Source organism: Octopus sinensis, linkage group LG14, assembly GCF_006345805.1.
Source record: "Octopus sinensis linkage group LG14, ASM634580v1, whole genome shotgun sequence".
Classification (NCBI taxonomy): Eukaryota; Metazoa; Mollusca; class Cephalopoda; order Octopoda; family Octopodidae; genus Octopus; species Octopus sinensis.
This window is the reverse complement of record NC_043010.1, coordinates 51,844,606-51,869,804: the sequence shown is the minus strand read 5'-3', so window position 1 is coordinate 51,869,804 and position 25,199 is coordinate 51,844,606. Positions and strand designations below refer to the sequence as shown.

The 25,199-nt window shown below is 40.5% G+C and overlaps 1 protein-coding gene and 1 non-coding gene across 4 annotated transcripts in view; one reads left to right on the top strand and one right to left on the bottom strand.

The window, feature by feature from the left end:
- Window positions 1-2,856: 2,856 nt before the first annotated feature.
- Trnav-cac lies at window positions 2,857-2,929 on the bottom strand. The gene has a single exon. It is a non-coding gene; the product is annotated as a tRNA-Val (tRNA).
- A 12,874-nt stretch (window positions 2,930-15,803) lies between these two features.
- The window catches only part of LOC115219090 (inter-alpha-trypsin inhibitor heavy chain H4-like), a 17,981-nt gene continuing 8,585 nt past the window's right edge, over window positions 15,804-25,199 (top strand). The window contains exons 1-2 of one of the 3 annotated variants that reach the window (XM_029789160.2): window positions 15,804-15,899; window positions 21,352-23,322. In XM_029789160.2, coding sequence (XP_029645020.1) covers window positions 21,376-23,322 — 1,947 coding nt within the window. In that variant the 5' untranslated portion in view covers window positions 15,804-15,899; window positions 21,352-21,375. Of the gene's footprint in view, window positions 15,900-18,115; window positions 18,353-21,351; window positions 23,323-25,199 lie in introns of those variants that run through there. The other 2 variants (XM_036509036.1, XR_005001928.1) reach the window with 2 other exon arrangements.

Below are 25,199 nucleotides of genomic sequence, written 5' to 3'. Positions count from 1 at the left end.
AAGCCACCTAACGAAACGACTGGTCAAAACAGGAAACAGACAAGAGGCAGTTATAATACAGCGATAGGTCACGATTGGTCAGAATGCTGATGACGTCCCGTTCTGCTTGACTAAGCCACCTAACGAAAAGGGGCAGATCTAATACAGCTATAAGTCGTGATTGGTCAGAATCATGATGACGTACCGTCCTGCTTGACTAAGCCACCTAACGAAACGACTGGTCAAAACAGGAAACAGACAAGAGGCAGTTATAATACAGCGATAGGTCACGATTGGTCAGAATGTTGATGACGTACCGTTCTGCTTGACTAAAGCCACCTAACGAAACGATTGGTCAAAACGTTGATGACGTCACGCTACGCTGGACTGACCACCTAACAGGCATTATAAAACCCGAACAACTCACAAGACTCACTAGAATCACCCAGCGAACACCCACCATGGGTCATCACAATTGCTCAAGGTAAAAATGAATTCCTCGCTATTTCGGGAACATCAATCTTCTGTATTGACTACTTTCCACCACTTTGATCTGTTTTTTGTATTGAATACGTATCGCCACCGTGGGCCACTGCACCGAACACTTTGAACATATAGCATGAATGAACTTACTTCAAACTATATTTGAACTTTAAGATGTCTGACTCCGTTGTGTATTATAAATGAATTTCTTGTGTTTGACGGCATGAGCTGTCTTTTTTTATATATAACTTTTTTTGATAAGGTTCATTTCAGGAACTGAAACATGTTATAATGTATATATAAAAATTAAAAATTGTATAATATAGCAGCATTTTCGAACTTCATTTTTTTACAAATATATATATATATATGTGCGTGTATGTTTGTGTGTCTGTGTTTGTCACCCTAGCGTTGCTTGACAACCGATGCTGGTGTGTTTATGTCCCCGTCACTTAGCGGTTCGGCAAAGAGACCGATAGAATAAGTACTGGGCTTACAAAGAATAAGTCCCGGGGTCGAGTTGCTCGATTAAAGGCGGTGCTCCAGCATGACCGCAGTCAAATGACTGAAACAAGTAAAAAAAAAAAAAGAGAACATATTTAATGGGGTTTATTTTATTATTTCATTGTTTTAAGATATTGGGGGTGGGGGAGCACACTTATAATATCATTATAACTTCTGCTGCCGACGAAAAATAAACAATATATATAAAAGCAGGCATGGATGTGTGGGTCAGGAGCTCACTTCACAATTACATGGTGTTGGGTGCAGTCCCATTGCATAGTACATTGGGCAAGTGTTTTCTACTACAGTCCCAGACTGATCAATGACCTTTTGAGAGAATTTGGTTGGCAAAAATATATACACCGGGCTTCACACAGTTTATCCTTATATATATAGAACTCATAACATGAGTATATATATTTTTTATTATCAATAATCAGCAGAAGTTACTCAAGGAAGGAGAGTTTCATGCATTGGTATGATAGGTTATAAGTACAATGTACGAAACTCTGGGCCCTTGAGTCACTCTGTAACTTTTACAGAATCCTAATCATAATAAGTTATTCTTTTATTGGCCACAAGGGCTCACATAAAATAACATTAATAGACATATAACAACATAAAAGACAAAAACAGCACGATACAATGGGTTTTCGCGTGTACACAATATAAATCTACATATCTCTATATATAAAACTCTAGTTGTGTGAGTGTCTGTCCCCTTCGATTTAGATTCCTAACTCCTCCCACATTTTGCGGTGCAGTTTAACCAAATTCGGGTATCTTATAGTCGTGATTCATATCGAGCCCGTCTGACTATTAGCGCGCGTCAACGATGAGTCTACGATTTTAAAAATAATTTAACATCATTTTTTATTCCATTTTAATGCATAAAATGCATCGTATGTCGATGGCGGCGGAGTTGGCGTCCACGCTCACAGCTGCACCTGTTTGCTTCTCCCCCTTCCCTCCCTCGTGAAGCTGTGGGGAAGGGAGTGTAAAGAAATCAACGTCGTAATGCGCTGTGAAGGAAACCAGCGTTCTTTTAGAACAACGACTTCATGGCTTGAAGACACCAAAACAAAAATGGCTAAGAAAGCCCGAATTTATAAGGGAAGTAACTCTCTAAAAATGCTTATATAGTTATTTCCCTTACAAACCCGAGCAACGCCGGGCGATACTGCAAGTCTTTATATATAAAAGTGAAGTTGTGTGTCTGTCTCCTACGATTTAGATTCCTAACTACTCCCACATTTTGCGGTGCAGTTTAACCAAAACCGGGTATCTTATAGTCGTGATTCATATCGAGCCCTTCTGGGTATTAGCGCGCGTCTACGATGAGTCTACGATTTTAAAAATAATTTAACATCATTTTTTTCCATTTTAATGCATTATTTTCGCTATTATATAAGGGAAGTAACTCTCTAAAAATGTCTACTATGAGTCAACGATTAAAAAAAATTACCATAATTTTTTTTCCATTTTTAATGCATTTTTTTGCTATTTTTCGGCTATAACTCCCTAAAAATGCATATATAGTTATTTCCCTTACAAACCCGAGCAACGCCGGGCGATACTGCTAGTATATATATAAAGCTGAAGTTGTCTGTGTGTGTGTGTGGCAGGTTTGGTAGCTTTCAACTAACACTATCTCTTCCAAGACCCTGCGGCACAAGTGGACCAAAATTGAGAGTGTGATAGAAGGCTTGCCTTTTCTTCCGTAAATATAAACGCTAAGAGTAAAAGATATTTTATATGACACATTCTACCAGTACACGAAGTTTGAAAGTGTTAAGTTACAAAAAATTATTTTCTAAATCTATTGGGCAAAAAGTAAAGATCCGGATTCTTAACCATAGACATGTCTGTATCTATAAAAATAAAAGTATTAGGTTTCAGCGAGGTTTGAACTCGCGGCCTTCTGCGTGTGAAGCAGACGTGATAACCACTACACCACGAAACCAATCTGGAATGACAGCTGTGTCTCACAGATATAATACATTATTTCCAAATCTATTAGTAGATAAAGTAAAAATGGCTATTGATAACAGGAATGTTCCCCCTCACCTGAAATTGCTGACCTTGTGCCTAAATTTTAAACCATAAGGCAGTGACCTGGCAAAATCATTAGTACGCTGAACAAAATGCTTAAAGACAGTTCTTCTGGTTCTTTATGTTCTGAGTTCAAATTCTGTCCATGTTGACTTTACCTTTCATTCTTTCAGTGTCAATAAAATAAGTATAAGTGGTTTAGTGCTCATGGTATTCAGTTCAAGATTGTAAGGTCATGAGTTCGAGTCCCAGCGACGCATTTTGTCCTTCAGCGAGACCCTTTATTTCATGTTGCCCCAGTCCACTCAGCTGCCAAAAGCGAGTAGTACCTGTATTCCAAAAGGCCAACCTTGTCACATTCTGTGTCATGCTGAATTTACAAGAACTTTATAGGCACAGTAGTGCCTTCAGTCCAGTGCTGGATTAACCCATTTAGCAAAATAAGCACGTGCTTAGGGCATCATGGGGAGGGGGAGCACCACAGAAATGAAAATGGTTTACGGCACGAAAGAAATCACTTTAATCTTGCTGAAATAATATTCGTAATGTCTTATAGTATAGAAGCTGTAGTTTTATGTAAAATGGCAAGACTTCCATTTGTACCACCCCAAAAATCACCCCCTTTTTAAAAAAAATCTTGTTTTTCTACACAAAATCCCCGTTTTCGGCTACGGAGAATATGAATCTGCAAAAAAACTGGCAAAAATCGGCATTTTGAAATTAACCACCCCGCCCTAAATTCTTCATTTTAAACTTTTTTCAGAAATTTTTTTTCAAAATATGCAGAAAAATACGGAGATTATGATTGTGGAAAAAAAAAAAAAAATTCCAAAAATTTTTGTAAAATTCTTTTTCCCAAATTTTTTAGGTTTTAGGGTTAGGGTTTAGAGTTAGGGTTTTAGGGTTAGGGTTAGGGTGAATAATGAAGAAATTGGGGTGGGGAATAAAGGAGGGGGAAAAAATTTCAAAATTCCGATTTTTTGCAATTTTCCGGAATCTCCATATCCGAAAACATGGGTTTTTGGCAAAAAAAAAAAAAACAAAATAATAATAATAATAATAATTTGCGAGAAAATGGGTGGGTGGGGGACGGGAGGAGTCTTTCCAAAATTGATTCTAAAGATATCATTGAACACTTTGCAATTAAAAAAAATAAGGAGAAAGCTTTTCAAATATAAATAAAATCGAAACATATAGGCGCAGGAGTGGCTGTGTGGTAAGTAGCTTGTTTACCAACCACATGGTTCTGGGTTCAGTCCCACTGCGTGGCACCTTGGGCAAGTGTCTTCTTCTATAGCCTCGGGCCGACCAAAGCCTTCTGAGTGGATTTGGTAGACGGAAACTGAAAGAAGCCCGTCGTATATATGTATATGTATATATATATATATATTATATATATATATATATTATATATATATATTGTTATATTTCGGAATGGTCATATTGCCAGTTTAGCCAATAAAAATCTTGCACAACAAATATTTAAACGTATATATATATATATATGCGTGTGTGTATTTGTGTTTGTCCCCCTAGCGTTGCTTGACAACCGATGCTGGTGTGTTTATGTCCCCGTCACTTAGCGGTTCGGCAAAAGAGACCGATAGAATAAGTACTGGGCTTACAAAAGAATAAGTCCCGGGGTCGAGTTGCTCGATTAAAGGCGGTGCTCCAGCATGGCCGCAGTCAAATGACTGAAACAAGTAAAAAAGAGTATACAAAAATTAAACATTATTTTTCCGTCTTAATGTTAGTTTTATTCCATTTTGAAAAATAAAAATTGATTTTAAGGTTTATTATCGTTTACATTTTGAAATATTTTTGCTTACATTTTAAACCATTTACATATACTCGAGGGCACCAAAACCTTTTAAGTGTCTAGGGCCTCTATGGGTCTTAATCAGGTCCTCTGAGTTCAAATTCTGTAAGGATTATAAACTTATAAATTACGGTAGAAAGGGTTATAAACTTTGTCATATTCCTGTTCTCTTTCACCGAGTCTGGGTTTTGATATAAATGTATATTTGCTGGAGGAATGATCGGCGTTGTTACATCACTAAGTGATATCATTTCCGCCATAGAACAATTTCTCGGTTCACCTATTTTTTCAACACTCTCCTACCGGGTTGCCGAGTCGGAAACCAGCAGTGAATTAAGCAACTAATCTTGTCACTAAGCTACTACTGGAAGACAAGAAGCCCTTTTTAAAGGTAAGAAACCCACACTTCGGACCGTCTTTGGACGATTTTCTTTTGCACTACACACTTAAAAACCATAGAAAACTTTTGGATAAAAAAAAAAAAAATTTAATTTGTAAATATTTTCAGATAAAAAGATGTGATTTACGGGAGATTTGGCTGTTGTTTCTGGCATCTCCTACGACCTCCTTCCTCGTTTCTTTGTAATTTTGACATGTATTGAAGTTTTTCAATATTTTCTCCTGATAAACACGGTTACGATATATATATATATATATATATTATAATTTAATGTCGGAGACCCCCTTCGGTCACGAATGACCATGGGATTGCACCTAGGAAGTTACTCCCATTAAGCACAAGTCCGGGGAAGGTTGTTTATGGAAGACCAACAGTCGCCCATGCATACCAGCCTCCACTCTCCATGCCACCGATGCTATCCAAGAGAAAGGCAAAGGTTGATACAGCTTGGCATCAGTGACGTCGCAACTCATTTCTACAGCTGAGTGAACTGGAGCAACCTGAAATAAAGTGTCTTGCTCAAGAACACAACATGCAGCCCGATCCGATATTCGAACTCACAACCTCACGGTCGTAAGATCGTCGCTCTAAACACTGAGCCATGCACCTTCACACATAATTTAATGTATATAGTATTTTATTGAAGTTGAAAAGATCCGTCCTACACGCGACAGAAGGTGTTCGACATAAACCCACAGGTCAGCAATACTCGGACACTGGACGAGGGCATAGCTTTTGATCTTAACTGATTGGAAGTGTTATCATGTACATTGTTTTATCTTTGTATAAAAGATGTGCTACAGCAATTATTCTGCTCAATACTACAGATTTGCTTGTTAGCTGTTTGAGCTCAATCAGTTGAACATGGGAAGCACTCCGTCGGTTACGACGACGAGGGTTCCGGTTGATCCGAATCAACGGAACAGCCTGCTCGTGAAATTAACGTGTAAGTGGCTGAGTACTCCACAGACACGTGTACCCTTAACGTAGTTCTCGGGGATATTCAGCGTGACACAGAGAGTGACAAGGCCGGCCCTTTGAAATACAGGTACAACAGAAACAGGAAGTAAGAGTGAGAGAAAGTTGTGGTGAAAGAGTACAGCAGGGATCTCCACCATCCCTGCTGGAGCCTCGTGGAACTTTTAGGTGTTTTCGCTCAATAAACACTCACAACGCCCGGTCTGGGAATCGAAACCGCGATCCTACGACCGCGAATCCGCTGCCCTAACCACTGGGCCATTGCGCCTCCACAGTTGAACATGTACCTCTGTGGCTGACAATATGCGCATCTCTAAAGGCGGTGAGCTGACAGAATTCCGCCGAGGTCGTCTTTGCCTTTCATCTTTTCGGGTTCGATAAATTAAGTACCAGCTACGCACTGGAGTCTATATAATCAACTAAATCCGTTTGTCTGTCCTTGTTTGTCCTCTTTGTGTGTAGCCACTTGAGGGTAGTAAGGGAACAAGAAACATTAAGCACGTCGGGCGAAATGCTTAGCGGTATTTCGTCTGCCGCTACGTTCTGAGTTCAAATTCTGTCGAGGTCAACTTTGCCTTTCATCCTTTCGGGGTTGATAAATTAAGTACCAGTTGCGTTCTGGGGTCGATCTAATCGACCGGCCTCCTCCCAAAAAATTTCGGGCCTTGTGCCTAGAGTAGAAAAGAATATGTGCATCCTGGGTTCGCTCCCACCGCATGGCACCCTGAGCACATGTCTTCTGCTATAGCTTTGGACAGACCAATATGTATGCGCGTGTGTGAGTGCGTGTGTGTGTATGTGTGTGTGTGTGTGTGTGTGTGTGTGTGTATAAAGGGAAAGTTTACGAAAATAAATAAAAGACGAAGGCAGGAGGAGTACAAACAAACAAATGTATTATATAGCGCTCAGGAATAGAAAAAGTATTTTATGTTTCGAGCCTATGCTCTTCTACAGAAAGATACACAGAAAAAAAACAAGGAGAGAAACAAAGAGAGAAAAAAATGCGTGTAGTAGCTAACGATCTATGATGGCGTCCTGACTTATATATATACACATACACACACACGTGTGTGTGTGTGTGTGTGTGTGTGTGTGGTGTGTGTGTGTATGTGTATATATATATATATATACATATACACACACACACACACACAAATATTGTAGTGGCTGGACCGTGATGTTGGATTAAATGTCGGTCGGTATCATTGATTGCTGGTTAAGTGTCTTGGCTTCTTCAACATTTAAAATTGCCGGAAACCAATAGATCACACCAACTATTGGATACTAAATCGTCATCATCATCATCATCACCATCATCATCATCAACATCGTCATCACTGTTGTTGTCATTGTCATTATTATTATTATTATTATTATTGGACAATGTTTGGCATTTCTCTATGAAGATCGGTGAGGTTATTACAACAAAATTGTTGCTTAAGAACATACTCTGACTCTTGTATATTAGAACGAGGGAGTTGCATATGTCACAAAACGATGATTTGTTTAAACTTCTTAGCTTGGCATTTCTTTTAAGATCGGGGAATGACTGGATGTAGTACATCACAAATAAATGGATTAATAAATAACACTAGAAAGGGAGGAAAAAAATCGCTGTTTTCAAATACTGAAGTTTAACAGTTTTTAAGCTTAAAGAAAATCAAAGTCAATATATTGGTTCTGTTTACTTGTTTCAGTCATTGGACTGCGGCCATGCTGGGGTACCACATTGAAAGGTTTAATTGAGCAGATCAATCCCAGTATTTATTTTGGAGGTTTGGTACTTCTTGCCACATGCCCGTACCTATGAATAAGCTAATATGAGTACCCTGGACGTTACTGTCTCATGTCCCAGGGTACATAGAGGTGGGTCAGTTACCCGGTGTATAAGAGACCAAGAGCGCATTATCCCCTTACCCCCCCAAGCTGGATTGCTTTCCGTCGCAGGGTGGAATGGAGCAATGTGAAAGAAAGTGTTTTGCTCAAGACTACAATGCACACATATGACCGGCTTCTTTCAGTTTCTGCCTACCAAATCCATTCACAAGGCTTGGGTTGACCTGGGGGCCTATAGTGAATGACACTTGCCAAGGTGCCATGCTGTAGGACTGTACCTGGAACCAAATGGTTGTGAGGCAAACTTTCTCATACACAGCAATGCTTATATATGAGAAAATTATAAATATTCAATATTAAAAACTAAATGCATAATTTCACTATTCGAATTTAATATTTTAATAGTTGTTACTCTCTTTTACTCTCTTTTACTTGTTTCAGTCATTTGACTGCGGCCATGCTGGAGCACCGCCTTTAATCGAGCAACTCGATCCCGGGATTTATTCTTTTGTAAGCCCAGTACTTATTCTATCGGTCTCTTTTTGCCGAACCGCTAAGTAACGGGGACATAAACACACCAGCATCGGTTGTCAAGCAATGCTAGGGGGATAAACACAGACACACACACACATATATATACATATATACGACGGGCTTGTTTCAGTTTCCGTCTACCAAATCCACTCACAAGGCTTTGGTCGGCCCGGGGCTATAGTAGAAGATACTTGCCCAAGGTGCCACGCAGTGGGACTGAACCCGGAACCATGTGGTTGGTAAACAAGCTACATACCACACAGCCACTCCTGCGCCTATATTTAAGAATTCTTTAAAATTTCTTTTTTATTGTATTCCAACGCTTTTACTCTAAGAGTTCTAGTCATAAATGTTTGCCATGGAGTTTTGGAATAGCTATAACTGTCTTAAGGCACATTGTTTAGTGGTTAGGAGTGTTGGATTCATGGATTGCAGTTTCGCTTCCTGGACTGGGCGACACATTTTGTTCTTGAACAAAACACTTTATTTCACATTACTCCAGTCTACTCAGCTGGCAAATAAAAGAAGGAAAAAAACGCAGAGTATATATATCTCTTTATTACAATTATAAAAATTAATACATAGAAAGGACGAATACAGGACATACATACATACAAGAAAATTTAAGAGAATCGATTAAAAAAGTTTCGTTTGTATTCGTTATAAGTAATAGTTTTTGCGTAACTAGTGTTACAAACACTTGTAGCTGACCTTTGTGATTTTACTGGAGCTTTCACACCCCGGCAATTGTTGAGGCCCTGCAGCTTCCACTTCCTCTCTCTCCTCCATGGTCAAGCTGGCCTTCTCGTACCCACCTTTCTTTCCACTTCCTTCCATCTATTCGCATACACTCCCCGCGGCAGGGTCCTCCTCTCCAGTCCCATCTTGCTTCTCAGATGATATCTGAAGTAGGTGAGCAAGCCGGGCCCGGAGACAAATGACCCTGTCGCGGTTCCTTCCATTCTCGTTCTCCACATGCATTCCTTTACCACTGCAACCGTGCAGTGAAAACATGCCTCACCTTCCTTCGAGAGTCCAGTTGGCGGTATCATCTTAATCATAGACTCAGCCGACAGCTGTACTCGTCCCAGATGCGATAACACGTGTTCTGCGTAACTTATCAAGTCGTTCAACTTCCGACAATGAAAAAAAGCGTGCTGAACGGTTTCATCGTCCAGCCCGCATCTTGGACACGTCGGTGGCACTGGAACTCCGTGCCGTGATAACTTTTCGCGAACAGGTAAAGCATTCCTGTAGCACTGCCAAGCCAGGGATCTTTGGAAATTATCCAAATACCCCGACCTGAACGTTTTCTTAAACAGATTGGCAAGCTGGTTTTCATCAAACCCCAGAGCCCCTCCTAGGACGTCATCGTTTTTACCTTCTACCAGCCCTCTATAAAATACCGAGGTGGTATTTCCGCAGCCGGCCTTGCCCGTCCTGTGGATCAGCGTGAGTGCCTGTCGGCACTCCTTTTGCCATGGAGTCAGATTGCATCTTCTGATGTAACCGGGTTTAAAATTAACTAAGGAGGCCGGTCTCGGAAAAAATCCCTCTGCCAACGGACTCCACACCTTATCACCTTCCAGGTGGTGCCAGAGATGTCTTAGTCTCAACGCATGTCTGCGCATCATCAACCAAGGCATCCCTAACCCACCCTTTAACGGTTCTTGACAGCACACGGAGCGTCTCACAAGTGGCTTTCCTCCTTTCCACAAAAAGCGGAAGAGGGCTCGTTCCAACTTGTTAAGCCATGAGTCGGGGCAAGGGACGACGGTCAGGCGGTAGGTGATTACGGATGCAATAAACATCTGCACCACCTCCGCCCTTCCTTTCAAGGACAGAGACCTTCCGGACCAGGTCCGTATTATGGCCTCCACCTTGCCCGTCACCTCGCTCCAGTTCTTCTCCGTTTGGGAGTCCGGTCCAAACCAGACTCCCAGCAACTTAACAGGGCCATCCGTCCAGTGTCCCACAACACTGGACAATATCGGCTTGTTCCTCCAGGTGCCGAGGCGCAAGCCGACCGATTTGTCCCTGTTAACCTTTGCTCCTGCCACCGCCTCGTATCCTCTGATAGCCTCCTCTACACCAGGTAGTTGGGCCTCCTTGGACACGATGAGGGTGATGTCATCCGCATAGGCAGTGACCGACCTCCCACCTCCGATTCCATCTGAGTTACTCCCCAGCCTCTCCAACCTTCGCAGTAGTGGCTCGAGAGCCAATACGTACAAAAGTGGTGACAAGGGGCACCCCTGACGTACTGAACATTCGATCGAAAACGGTTCTGTTAGGTAACCGTTTATCTGGACGGTGGACTTGATGCCGCTGTACATAGCGGAGATCCACCCGCGGAATTCGGGACCCAGTCCGGTCGCTTCGAGGACCGCCGCCAGGTACCCATGGTCTACCCTATCGAAGGCTTTACTTTGGTCCAAGTGGACCATTACCCCACCTTTGCCGGTTATTTTACCCACCCTATCTAAGGTGTAGCGTATAAGGTGAAGGTTGTCCTGGATCGACCTGCCTGGAATTGCACATGTCTGTGCTCTCCCTACAAGTTTCTCCACGACAACCGTCAACCTTTTTGCTAACACCTTGGCCAAAATCTTTAACTCTACATTAAGTAGAGTTATGGGCCTGTAGTTACTAATCATATCCCCTTTGCTCGGGTCTTTCTGGATTAGCGTCACCACTCCCCGGCTTACAGAACTGGGAATTCTCCCGTTCTGCTGCCAGTTCGTGTAGACGCCTGCCAGTATTCCCCCGAACAAATCCGGCATATTTTGGTAAAACTCGTAGGGCAGACCATCCAGCCCCGGCGATTTCTCCCCGGCGCACTCGGCCAGCACTTCCCTTATTTCCGCGGGAGTGATCGCTCCCTCACAGCACTCCGCCTCACGCCCCGCGAGCCGCGGCCCGCCGGCCAGGAAGTCCCTTAAGGCACTCCCCCGGTCCAGCGGGCCACCACCCCCGAACGCGCGCGCGAAATGCTGGTGAAGAAACTTTTGCATCTCCTCCTGTCCATAGATCTTTTGTCCCTGTTCGCCAGTCAAAGATTTTATTGAGGCTCTGTTGCCTCTCTTACTCTCCGCACGACGGGCCCATCCGGCTACGTTAACACCTTCTCGTTTCCCGGCGCGCAGCTTAGCTCTGACTCTGCAACCTTCGTGTTTGGAGTCAAGGTGTCGGTACAATACCGTCCTTGCCGCCAGTACTCCGGATGCAGAGCCAGCTTCCATTGCCTCGTCTAGCTTCTTAACTAAATCGCCCTCTAGACTAGCCCTATCTGTCCTTATCTGATTGCTAAATCTAACGGACTCTAATCGAATGGCTCTTTTGAGGGCGTGCCACCATCTATTGTTAATGACGGTGCCGCACAATGCCCTCTGAACTAACTCCTTAATCCGGGTACGGAAGTCTTCACAATTCAAAATAGCCTTGTTCAGCTTCCAGTACCCGGGTCCCTGTCTATGACACTTGTCTAATTGCACCTCACACGTCACAAACTTGTGATCCGAGTAAGGTACAATATGAAATTGTGGACAACTAAACGTATCCTTATCTCTTTTTTTTATAATTATCCTATCTAGGTACGATCTGTGTGAGCCGTCGTTGTTACTCCACGTCCACTGTGGAACGCTCGGCTCATCCAGTCGGTAACGGTCCACTAGATCAAAGCTCTCCAGTAGACCCTTGAGGCTAGGATTCCCCTTCCTATTAGTTGAGCCAACACTGTCGATGTGCGCTTCAAGGACAGTGTTAAAGTCCCCTACTAGTATTACTGTTTTCGACGTCGCCAGAAAGGGCTCCAGGCTTCGAAAGAAACCCGACTGTCTACCCTCGTTCGGGGCGTAGACAGCTACCAACCTGAAGGACTGTTTACTTGCGTGAGTCACATCCAGGACAACCAGCCTGCCTTCTGGGTCCAGAAAGACAGTACTTACCTGCAAGTCCAAGCTCTTCCTGATGAAGACTGCCACGCCTCCGCCTCTTCCTCGGCTAGGAGAAATAAATTTCTCGAAACCATTTAGAAGAGGCGAGAACGCTTGGGTCTCGCTCATCTTGGACTCGGTTGCAATAGCAATATCTATACCGTGTGTCGTGAGGTCGTTCAGGAAACAAATTTGTTTCCATTTCGACCCCATTCCACGTATGTTTATACAGCCCAGCTTGGCCATTGTGGGCGAGGGAGGAAAATAATTATACTCACGGTTGTGAAAGGGAGCACGGCGGTCTGATTTTGCCTGCTTCCCTTTCTTCCGCTACTGCAGGGCCCTTGACCGGCGTTGCCACTGGGCTCTGGGTTGGTGTGGTTGCCGGGGTTATTGTTAGTTTTCCTTCTAACACCTCTTTGGTGACATCTCTTATTAGGCGGTTCTTCAGGTGTTCCTGAAGAACCTCCTCCTTCCATTCGTTCTCGCCTACCTTGGCGAAGCGCGCAATTGCTTTTCCATCTGAGGTTCTGCTATACAGCATGAACCTCGACAGTTTGCAGCATTTGTAAACTTTTTCGTTTTTTTCATCAAACGCAATTATTTTTTCATTTTTCAATAAACATTTTTTAGGATCTTGTTTTACGGGGAGGGGCTTGGCAAACTGTTTTCCAATGAAAACAGTGCCGTGGGGGTAGGGTTGGGGGATTTGTTTAATGTGTGTGTCTGCAGTGTTAGTTGTTTTTTTCCTTGTTTGGGGAGGGGAGTCCAGGGTATTTTCTTTTTTTCTTTTGTGCGTAACTTGGGTGTATTCCATCGGTTCTATTTGGTCTATTTTTGCTTCCGTATTTGTCTTGGTCGTTTTGTTGTTCTTCTTAGCTTCCTCTCCCTCCGCATTGGGTACACTTGGAGGGGCCGCATCTTCTGTTCTTTTTTTCCTGATGCAATTGGAACGGACGTGACCCTTTTCTCCACACTTGAAGCATCTGGGTCTTCGTCCTTCCACCGACACTCTCATGGACGTGCCATCCTCGTTAAAAATCCTGTCAGGCAGGCTCTCCAAGATCTTGTTCTCTGCCTGTACGAGGAGCTCCAGAGTCTGACCCCTCCAACGTACCGCTTCCTTCCTTCTCATTTGCAGTATGTTCATTTCGCGTTCCACATCATGTAAGACCGCCGCTGCTACCCACATGGTGTCGTATCCTCTGGGTATGTCTTCAACCGTTACCTTTGCGGTTCTCTTCCCCATATACGAGGGTAGCAGCATGATGTCGTCGTTTTTAAGGGTCAACGACGACACCTCCTTCGCCACCTCTGCCGTGTCAAAGTGTGCTTCGATCGTGGCACTTCGTGCACCTCTCACTATATGGCGAATTTTATCCCACACCGGGGCCAAGCATTTCTCAACGGTTTCGTTTTTTACTTCCATGATCTTTTTTTCTTTAAAGTTGTACACTTTATAGATTACGATCTTTTCCTTAATTTCTTGCACCTTCGCTTGCGGCGGCACAAGCCTTATTTCTCCTCCTTCTAGTTTTACCAAATTCCTATATTCGTACAGTTGTTCAATCTTGAATTCTATCTCCAACATGGCGCCGCCCACCGCGGCCGAGAATGATTGCCTGGGTACTTGATTTTCCTCTTTTTCACCTTTTCCCATCACGGGAAAGTCCTCCTTCGACGTCAGGTCGAACTCCATCTCTGAAAGTTACCTTTAAGGTAACAAGAATATGGTTAGTACAAAATTTTCTGCCCCGTAGGGCGAAAATTATCGTTTTACGACGGGTACTGTTCAGAACAGTTTACACAAACAATGATATTATAACTTCGAATTCTCTCAAATAGCAGCAGCAATTTCTCACAACGCAAAACGCAAACAAGAAACAGCCAACAAACTGCTCTCCGCATATAACGCAGAGTATATATGCCAGAAAATCCAGGAAATTGACCCTGGAGGTCTCTACGACTTGGGAACCATTACTAATTTATTGGGGAAGAAAAGGGGCAAGAAATTGAGAGGTCCCCCCCCTTTTTTTTTATAGTATTCCTATCTTTTTTAAGTTTTGTATCCCTGTGTATAACGGAAATAATGATTTTGAAAGAATTTTTTTTCCAATACTCTTTTACTTGTTTCAGTCATTTGACTGCGGCCATGCTGGAGCACCGCCTTTAGTCGAGCAAATCGACCCCGGGACTTATTCTTTGTAAGCCCAGTACTTATTCTATCAGTCTCTTTTGCCGAACCGCTAAGTGACGGGGACGTAAACACACCAGCATCGGTTGTCAAGCAATGCTAGGGGGACAAACACAGACACACAAACACACACATACATATATATATATACATATATACGACAGGATTCTTTCAGTTTCCATCTACCAAATCCACTCAGAAGGCATTGGTCGGCCCGGGGCTATAGCAGAAGACACTTGCCCAAGATGCCACGCAGTGGGACTGAACCCGGAACCATGTGGTTGGTTAGCAAGCTACTTACCACACAGCCACTCCTGCGCCTATAAATTAAATATTTTTATGTATGCACCCCCCACCCTTGACTCAGTTCTATGATTTTTTCCTTCCCAGTGAGATAATGTTCGTTATTCTGAAACTCCAGCCTTTTGTCTCTATATCTGAAACTACTGTACCTTGTTCAACGTCTACTTCCATTTGGTAAGGAATGATTTAATGCAAGGGTATCCAACCTCGTTCAGAGCGACCGTCAACATCCTGAACTCCCTTGGGAGTGGGGAGGTCCAAAGGACTCTTCAAATGCCTGGGATAAATGCCTGGGTATCAAAAAAGGGGTTGATAAACGCCAGGATCTCTATTGAACTTTTGGAGGGTCCAATGCTGATATCCGTGTAAGGAATATATCAAACACAACTCGCTGATACACATTTTTAATCGTCAACTATGCTAATTGTCAATGAGTGTTTATATATTTATTTGACGTCATGCAATGAAGGAAATGCCTGTAATGACTGAGGAAGGAAGGTTGTTATAAACTATCGAAAATAGAGACCAGTATTCTAAGAGGCGTTACCCTCGTGTGTGCGCATGTGCAGGGTAGTCTATAAAGTTTGGTGACGCCTGTTAGTCTATAAAATTTGAGTGCTGGTGTCATAGGTTGGGCTTGTAGTATATGACGTCATGTTACACTGATGATCAGAGTAATCTCCCTTCGCTTACTTGTATGTTTGTATGTTTTTGGTAATGGGTTTGGTGGCGGCGTGGGGGAAGAGAAGAACCACTGCAAAGAGAAAGACAGAGAGTGAGAAAGACAGAGAGAGAAAGAGAGAGAGAGAGAGAGAGAGGGTGTGTGTGTGAGAGAGAGAGAGAGAAGCCACAGCAGCCAAAAGAGATTGGGGAAGATTCAAGGTAAGGTAAAACGTAATTGCTTGATAACAAGGATCTTTCAAACATGCAGATCCACGTTCGAATGTGACTATATTATTATATGATATATATATATATATCTATATATTTCTGTGTGTGTTTTATAAACATACATACATATGTGTGTGTGTGTGTGTGTATTATATATATATATATATATAGGTAATATATATATATATAATATATATATATATATATATATATATATATATATATTATATATAATATATATATATATATACCTATATATATATATATATATATATATACCTATATATATATATATATATATATACCTATATATATATATATAATATACCTATATATTATATATATATATACCTATATATATATATAGGTATATATATATATATATATATATATATATATATTCCTGCGTGTGCTTTATACACACACACATACATACATACATGCATACATAGCCGAGCAAAAAAAAACAAAAGAAAAATAGCGTGTTTTTCTCTCTCTCTCTCTCTCTCTCTCTCTCACACACACACACACATACACACACACACACACAAGTTATTGCTTTAGTACAAGTGTCTGGTGACCACAGAAAAAAAAATTGGGGGAAGATCAAATCCAAAATATAAATCAATAATACCAGATCCGTATTGTTTACAAATAATAATGATATGTCGATGTTTCGATATGACTGGCAAAACAACTTTCAAATATTCGATAACAACAATACGCATGTTACTGCGTCATTGTCACTGAACTACTTTCTCATAATTATTGAAATGAAGAAAAATGTTTTGTTTGTATAGCAAAAAAAGGAAAAAAAAAAGATAGAAAAATCCGTAATTGAAATCTATTTATATATTTTATTATTCTTAATTAACAGAACTACAAAGAGACTCAAAGGCTAAGCATGAACGAAACTCTCGGCCCATGAGTCACTTTGTAACTCCTACTGATTAAAAATAAAAGATATATATTCATGTATCGAGTTTTATCTATTCTGTTATCCATAACGAACCTCTCTGTGCGTGTCGTGTGTCGATATTAATAATACAGTGAGTGTGTGTGCATGTAAGATATATAAATAATGCAGTTGCAGTCTCATAATAGCAAATTAACAATTGGTAATTTGAGAACTAATTGCCAAACATACGTACGAGATATAATGTAGTATCAACCCAACAAATAAGTCTCCATCAAATCACATACTCTAACATGCTCTCTAACATGAAGATCTAACGCGTTGAAGAACAGGATCTTGTTTACTCTTTTACTTGTTTCAGTCATTTGACTGCGGCCATGCTGGAGCACCACCTTTAGTCGAGCAAAGCGACCCCCAGGACTTATTCTTTGTAAGCCTAGTACTTATCCTATCGGTCTCTTTTGCCGAACCGCTAAGTTACGGGGACACAAACACACCAGCATCGGATGTCAAGCGATGTTTGGGGGGGGGGACAAACGCAGACACACACACACACACACACACATATATATATATATGACGGGCTGCTTTCAGTTTCCGTCTACCAAATCCACTCACAAGACTTTTGGTAGGCCCGAGGCTATAGTAGAAGACACTTGCCCAAAGTGCCACGCAGTGGGACTGAACTCGGAACCATGTGGTTGGTAAGCAAGCTACTTACCACACTGCCACATCTCCATCAAATTACATCCTGCTCTCTAACATGAAAATCTAACGCGTTGAAGAATAGGATCTTGGGCGATCTTGTTTAGTTACAAAAAAATTATTTAAAAAATCTGTCGATCAAAAGGTAAAGATCCGAATAATGTAGCATTTATAATGACACCTCCAGCGAGGAAAAAACGGAATCACGCGCGCACAAACACACACAATACTCCCGGAGAAAAGAAAAATTAACCAGCCTGAGGGGTGTTAACAAGTATATGGAAAACGAATGCGAAAAAAAAAAAAAAATGCGCGCTGTCGACCCTGGGGGTGCGGAAGGGACTTTCGGAAAATTCACAAGATCCGATTTTTCCGTCATAACTTCCGGTAAATGGATATATATTGATTTTTTTTACTGAATCCTACGTTTTTAGTTATGGAGGATCCGATGCTGGAAAAAAATTTTCAAATAGTCGCATTTTCAAAATTTCAATTACCCCAGGCCTTTTACTAGAATTTCAGTTACCCTCAGGCATTTTACTAGAACGTATACAAAAACAGTGAAAACAGCGGGATGGCTGGGGTGATTTTGGGTCGGAGTTTTTCATAAAAAATTTGAAATTAAAATTTGAATTTGTTTTAATTTTTTCCGTATTTTTAATCTCCGCGTTTTCCCACGTAGATTGATGGGGGAAAAAAATTCGGAAAAAGTTTTTAAAAAAGTTTAAAAAAGAAAATTTAAAAAAAAGACTACTTTAATTTCACATGAATACTTTGTCATATTACTGTGGGAAATTACTCTGAAAGAAACCTTTTCAGAAAGGTGAGTAGATTGATTGCAATATGTTATTGCTGTTTTGTGAGATTTGGCTGTTATTTCTAGCATATGGATAGCCTGCTTGAAGGCCTGAGGGTATATATATATACTCTCTTTTACTTGTTTCAGTCATTTGACTGTGGGCATGCTGGAGCACCGACTTTTAGTTGAGCAAATCGACTCCAGGACTTATTCTTTGTATGCCTAGTACTTATTCTAGCTGTCTCTTTTGCCGAACCGCTAAGTTACGGGGATGTAAACACACCAGCATCGGTTGTCAAGCGATGTTGGGGGGACAAACGCAGACACACAAATATATACGCATACATATACATATATATATATATATATATATATATATAATATATATATATATATATATAATATATATATATATATACATATATATATATATACATATATATATACATATATACGACGGGGTTCTTTCAGTTTCCGTCTACCAAATCCACTCACAAGGCTTTGGTCTGCCTGAGGCTATAGTACAAGACACCTGCTCAAGGTGCCACGCAGTGGGACTGAACCCGGAACCATGTGGTTCGTAAGCAAGCTACTTACCACACAGCCACTCAAATTTATTTTATTTTAAAATTTTATTTTACTTTATCTAGTTTCAGCTCATGAGCTGTGGCCATGCTGGGGCACCACCATTTGGTGTTGCTACATAATTTTACTTCACAAATGCTTTTTAGGAATTGACATTTGGTGCATGAAAGAGTTTGATGCAGCTACCTTCATCTGCACCTCCTGCCATGAAGTTAGTTCATCTGGGACACCTAACAGAAAGAGGTCCAGCTTTATTTTGAAGACACCTACATCTACTCCATGCAGGTCTCTCAGGTCCTTTGGGAGGATATTAAAGAGCTGTGGACCTCTGAAGCCCAGGCTATTGCAGTATCTTGTCCTACATCTTGATGGCAAATTTGGAGTCCTTAGCACTATGCAGTGGTGCCCAGTTCTAGTATTTGTGTAAATCTCGATGCCAAAGTTTGGGACAAGTCCTTCTAGGATCTTCCAGATGTATATTATGGCATATCTTTCTCGCCTACACTCTAAGGAATAGTCTTAATCTCTTGAGTCTTTCCCAATAGCTTATATGCTGCATAGAGGCTATCTTCTTCGTGTAGCTACGTTGGATTGCCTCAAGTTCTGAGATTAATGTCACTGGTGACCATAGCTGAGAGCAATAGTCAAAGTGGCTTAGGACAAGTGTCCTCCAGAGGATCATCATGGTTTCCTGGTCTCTTGTTCTAAAAGTTCTAAGAATCCATCCGGTCAGCATTTCATTGCCAATTTCACAACATGCACATGAAAGGATGCATCATCACTCATGTAAATGCCCAGGTCTAGCACTGACTGTTTCTCTGGAATTGCAATCTCTCCCGGTCCAGTGTATTTATTGGGTATTGCATTTAGTTTTGCATGCTGATAGCACAAGGCTTGAAACTTTACAGCATTAAACTGCATGCTATTCTTTTCAGCCCACTTGTATATTCCATCCAGCTCACATTGCAGGTACATAGTGTCTTCAGGGTTCTGTATTACCAGTGAGACTTTTGTATCATCTGCATAACTTGTGATCATGGCTCTCTGTATGGCTGGGGTGGGGGGCATGTCCGAGAAGGCCATTATGAACAGTAGTGGTCCCAAAACAATGCCTTGTGAAACACCACTCACAATTTGCATGTCACTGGAGGTGGCCTCATTGGCTACTGCCACCTGACTTCTATCCTTCAGAAAGTCATGAAGCCATTCTCCCAATTTTCCAACTATGCCGAGATCACGAAGTTTGTGACATATCATTCCATGATCGACTTTATCAAAGGCCTTTGCAAAGTTGAGATATATCACTTCCACATTTGAGTGGTTGAGCAGCTGTTTCAGCACCTAGTCATACTGTTGTAAGAGCTGAGTCAGACAACTTCTTTCTGGTTGGAAACCATGTTGAGTGTCAGGCAGCAAGTCATTTTGTCCAAGGAAGGCAATTAGTTTTCTTCTGACTATTCGTTTCATGACCTTGCTGATATGTGAGATCAGAGAGATAGGTCTGTAGTTCTCGGCCTCCGCTCTGCTACCTCCTTTATGAATAGGGCATATTTTACCCTCCTTCAGTTTTCTTGGAAGTTTGCCAGTTGCAAGGAAGCTCTGAAGGAGGGATGGCAGTGGTCTTGCTAGGACTCGCTTACATATTTCTAGAAGAATTACTGGGAATCCATATATATATTTTTTTTTGAAAGATTAAATTTTACAAACCAATTTTTTTCAGAATCGTAATCTTCGTATTTTTCTACATATTTTGCAAAAAAAAAAAAAAATTTCCATGAAAAGTGAAAAATAGTAAGGGTGTGTAATTGAAATTTTGAAAATGCGATTTTTTGAAAGTTTTTTTTAGAATCGGATCCTTCATAACCAGAAACATGGGATTTCGTAAAAAAGCTAAATATATATCCACGTTATGACAGAAAAATCGGATCTTGTGAATTTTCCGAAAGTCCCCTCTCCATCCCCCAGGGTCATCAGCGAGCTTTTTTTTTTCATATTCATTTTCCACATACTTATTAACACCACCCAGGCTGGTTATTTTATTCTTTTTTGTTTGTTCCCTGGGTGAGGGTCTTTATATTGACTCGTTAATGGTTAGAAGGATAAGGTGGTTTACTCTTTTATCATGTTCAGAGTATCCCTTCTTACCGAGCGATTATGCTAGAAATAACAGCTATATATCACTAAAATTACACACTAGTGTCTTGAGAGTGGTCGATTGATGAACTTAGTGTTGAGTTGATGATATTCTTCTTTCTTTTTGCTTTGCTTATAATTGTATTTTTGGATTTATATTTTTATGTGGAATATTTATGCAATTATGTATGGTGTAACAATAAATTCATGTTTTCCTTTTTAAAAATTGTTTCTTTTGAAGATAGTAATCATCTAAATTTTACCATTTTTTAAAAAATAAATGTTTTATTTCTTTTATATTTCAGTTACTCATATTTAGAAGGAATAAAATGATGAAGGATATCGAAAATAATATGTTTATTTTCCAACTTCTACTGTTTGGGTTTGTTCTTGGTTCTGAAGTTGTTGCAGACGATTCTTCACTTAACATTCATTCCTTTTCTGTCATGAGTGACATCAAGTTTCGCTATGCAACCACAAGAGTGGAAACTGTATTCAAAAACACACGTAAATCTTCAGCACTAGCCGTATTTCACGTCAACATTCCGGAAAATGCGTTTGTGTCAAATTTCACCATGGAAGTTAATGGTTCTGTTTTTGTGGGAGATGTTCTTGAGAAAAAGCAAGCCAAGGAGATTTACGACAAAGCTGCACAAAGAGGTGAGTCAGCAGGTTATGTCGGCACAGAACATAGGCACACAAGCACATTCCATGTGATGGTCAGCGTAGAGGCACAGAAAACAGCTGTGTTCACACTCACATACCAAGAGTTATTGCGAAGGTCATTCGGGAAATACAAACATGTTATTCATTTAACCAACAAACAAATCATTGAGAACTTTAAAATAGAAGTCTTTATATCAGAACTTCAAGGCATTAGCCGGTGTAACGTTGAACTTAAGCAAGTGAGTTTTGAAAAAAATGCTGTTGAAATAAGGAAGGAGACGAAAGAAGTAGGGAACATAGACTACAAAAACAATAAACAAGTTTATATAAACTATGAACCCAGTGTCTCTGACCAGAAGGCCTTATCTTCCCAGGGAATCACAGGACTGTTTGAAGTAAACTATGATGTCGACTGGAAAGTATCTTCAAACATGGTTTATGCTATCGATGGATACTTTGTACATTTTTATGCTCCTGATTCTTTCCCCTCACTTCAGAAGAAGATAGTTTTCATGTTAGACGTGAGTGGTTCAATGTCTGGCCGTAAATTGAAACAACTGAAAAAAGCAATGACTGGTATCCTTCATTCGTTGAAACAAGCTCTGGACACATTCATGATTGGAATATTTAGTTCAGGCATTGACTGGATGACTGATGGTTTTTTGCCAGCAAGTAAGGAGAATATTAATGTTGCTCTTAACTATATTGATAGATTATCTACGGGTGGAGGAACAAACATTAACGAAGCACTTCTTACCAGCCTGAATAAATTTGATAATCTAAAGTCCAGTGAGACTAAAAATTTAATCTTTTTTCTGACTGATGGCCAACCAACTGATGGTGTCGTAGACTGGTTTACTATTATAAAAAATGTGGCGAAAGCTAACAGTGATACTTCTATTTTCACATTAGGCTTTGGTGAAAATAGTGACATGAATTTCTTGAAACAACTTGCTGGTGCAAACGGTGGATTTAGTCGTAAGATCTATGTAGCAGCTGACAGTCGAATGCAAATCTTAAACTTATATCAAGAAATTTCTCGCATCCTTTTGAAAAACATTGATATAGTTTACCTAGATGATGCTATCAATCGTACAACCTTAACAGAAAATTCATTCAGCTATTACTTCAAAGGTTCTGAGATAGTTGTTGCTGGTACCACATCAGAAGACCTGAAAGAAGACATAAGCATTTTGCTCACAATGGACACTTCTTCTGGTTTGAAATCTGAAAAATTAAAGCTGCCTATTGAAAACCTTAATGGTGAATTTCAATTAGGTCTTGAATCCATTCCACAGAATCCCAAACTGACTACACTTCAGTCTCTTCATACTATAACTCGCAACACATGGGTTCACCTCACTTTAAAAAAGTTATTAAATTTAGAAAGAACTCCAAAAGTTCGAGACCAGATAATCTCAATAGCACTCAAATATGGCTTTGTTACACCTCTGACTTCAATGGTGGTTGTACAAAATATGGGAATGAAAATGGTCAGGGATGGTGATCGTCTAATTGAACGTAGTGGAAAGCGCATGTATCTTGGAATTTCATGTGGAAATACCTCCTTTTCCTATTACCTACTGTTGGTTATCGGTTGCCTCCAAATGGTAAGAATTACTGATTATTATCATTATAATTGTTCAACATTTGGTAGTTTTAGGCAAATTTCTACTGCTACATCTCCGTGTTGCTGAGATAAGTACATCATTGTGTGTTCTTTTCTATTGGGAGTGTGCAAATTCTTCCCAGTATTGTATTGTGTCAGTCTTTTTTCTTTTGAGGTGTGGTGCAGTCTTTTGTTGTATTACTGTTTATATTGTGTGTTGACTGTGTTATGCATTGGTTATTTGGATTACTGGTAGAAGTTTATTTTATTGGATAATTGCTGTACAGAGTGTGTCTTGTGTTTGTGGATTATTTTGTTTAGGTTGTATTATCGGATTGATAATGTCTTGCATAGGATGTGGGATGTTTCTAGCAAAGCTATATATTATTATTATTATTATTATTATTATTATTAATTATTATTATAAAATGGCAAGTTGGCAGAATTGTTAGCATACCGAGCGAAATGATTAGCGTTTGTCTTTACATTCTGAGTTCAAATTCTGTTGAGGCTGAATTTGCCTTTCATCCTTTCGGGGTCAATAAATTAAGTGCCAGTGAAATTTCAGGCCTTGTGTCTACAGCAAAAAGGATTATTATTATTATTATTATTATTATTATTAATTATAAAATGGCAAGTTGGCAGAATTGTTAGTATACTAAGCGAAATACTTAGCATTTGTCTTTACATTCTGAGTTCAAATTCTGTTGTGTCTGAATTTGCCTTTCATCCTTTCAGGGTCAATAAGTTAAGTACCAGTATTTGTATTCTAAATGGACACTATATACAATAATCATTTGTTCAAAACATAAAATATACATCATTCCTTAATGCAGTGTTTAACTCCAGCTTGTGAATTAGAGTGCTGGTTTACCTCAGTTAATTTTAGTGTGTTGGTCTACCTTAATTAATTTTTCAATTAGTTTTCAAGCAATTTTAAAATTATTTGAATCAAAGGTAGTAATATTTCTGCATGAATATGATAATAAAAAGCTGAGCTGGCAGCCCAATACAATATCCACTTTCTCCATAAAGTTCTAGTTTCCATTGCTAAGTCAACATACTATTAGGGTGGAATGTTGCAACTGTGCCACCAACGTGGGTGCCAGTTGCGAAACACTGACATCAGCCATGACTACGGTCTCACTTGGCTTGGCAAGTCTTCTCAAGCGTGGTATATTTATTTCTTTACTGCCCACAAGGGGCTAAGCATAGAGGGAACAAACAAGGACAGACAAAGGGATTAAGTCGATTACATCGACCCCAGTGTGAAACTTGTACTTTATTTATCGACCCCAAAAGGATGAAAGGCCAAGTTGACCTCGGCGGAATTTGAACTTAGAACGTAACGACAGACGAAATACTGCTAAGCATTTCGCCCAGCGTGCTAACGTTTCTGCCAGCTCACCACCTTCTTCTCAAGCATGGTATATTATCGAAGGTCTTGGTCATATGTCACTGCCTCCATGAGTACCAAAGTTTGAAGGGTGTTTTTTACATGCCACTGGCACGGGTGCCAGGTATGTGACACTGGCATCAGCCACGACTATGATTTCACTTGGCTTGGTGGGTCTTCTCAAGCACAGCATATTGCCCAATGTCTGAAGGGTGCCACCTTTTCTACATATCAAGCAGAGCTATCTCCCAGAAGGGATCTGTAATTTGTCTGTTTTCCTATTTACTAAGACTTTGGTTTTTGCTAAGTTAACTCCAAGGCCCTTAGAATTAAGTCCTTGCTTCCGTACCTGAAATATTTTCCTAGTTCTGGTAGTGATTCAGCAAAAGAAGAAGGTCATCTGCATAGAGGAGCTCCCAGGAATAGCCAGTCTTAAATTCCTCAGTCATAGCTTGGAGGACTATTACAAACAAGAAGGGGCT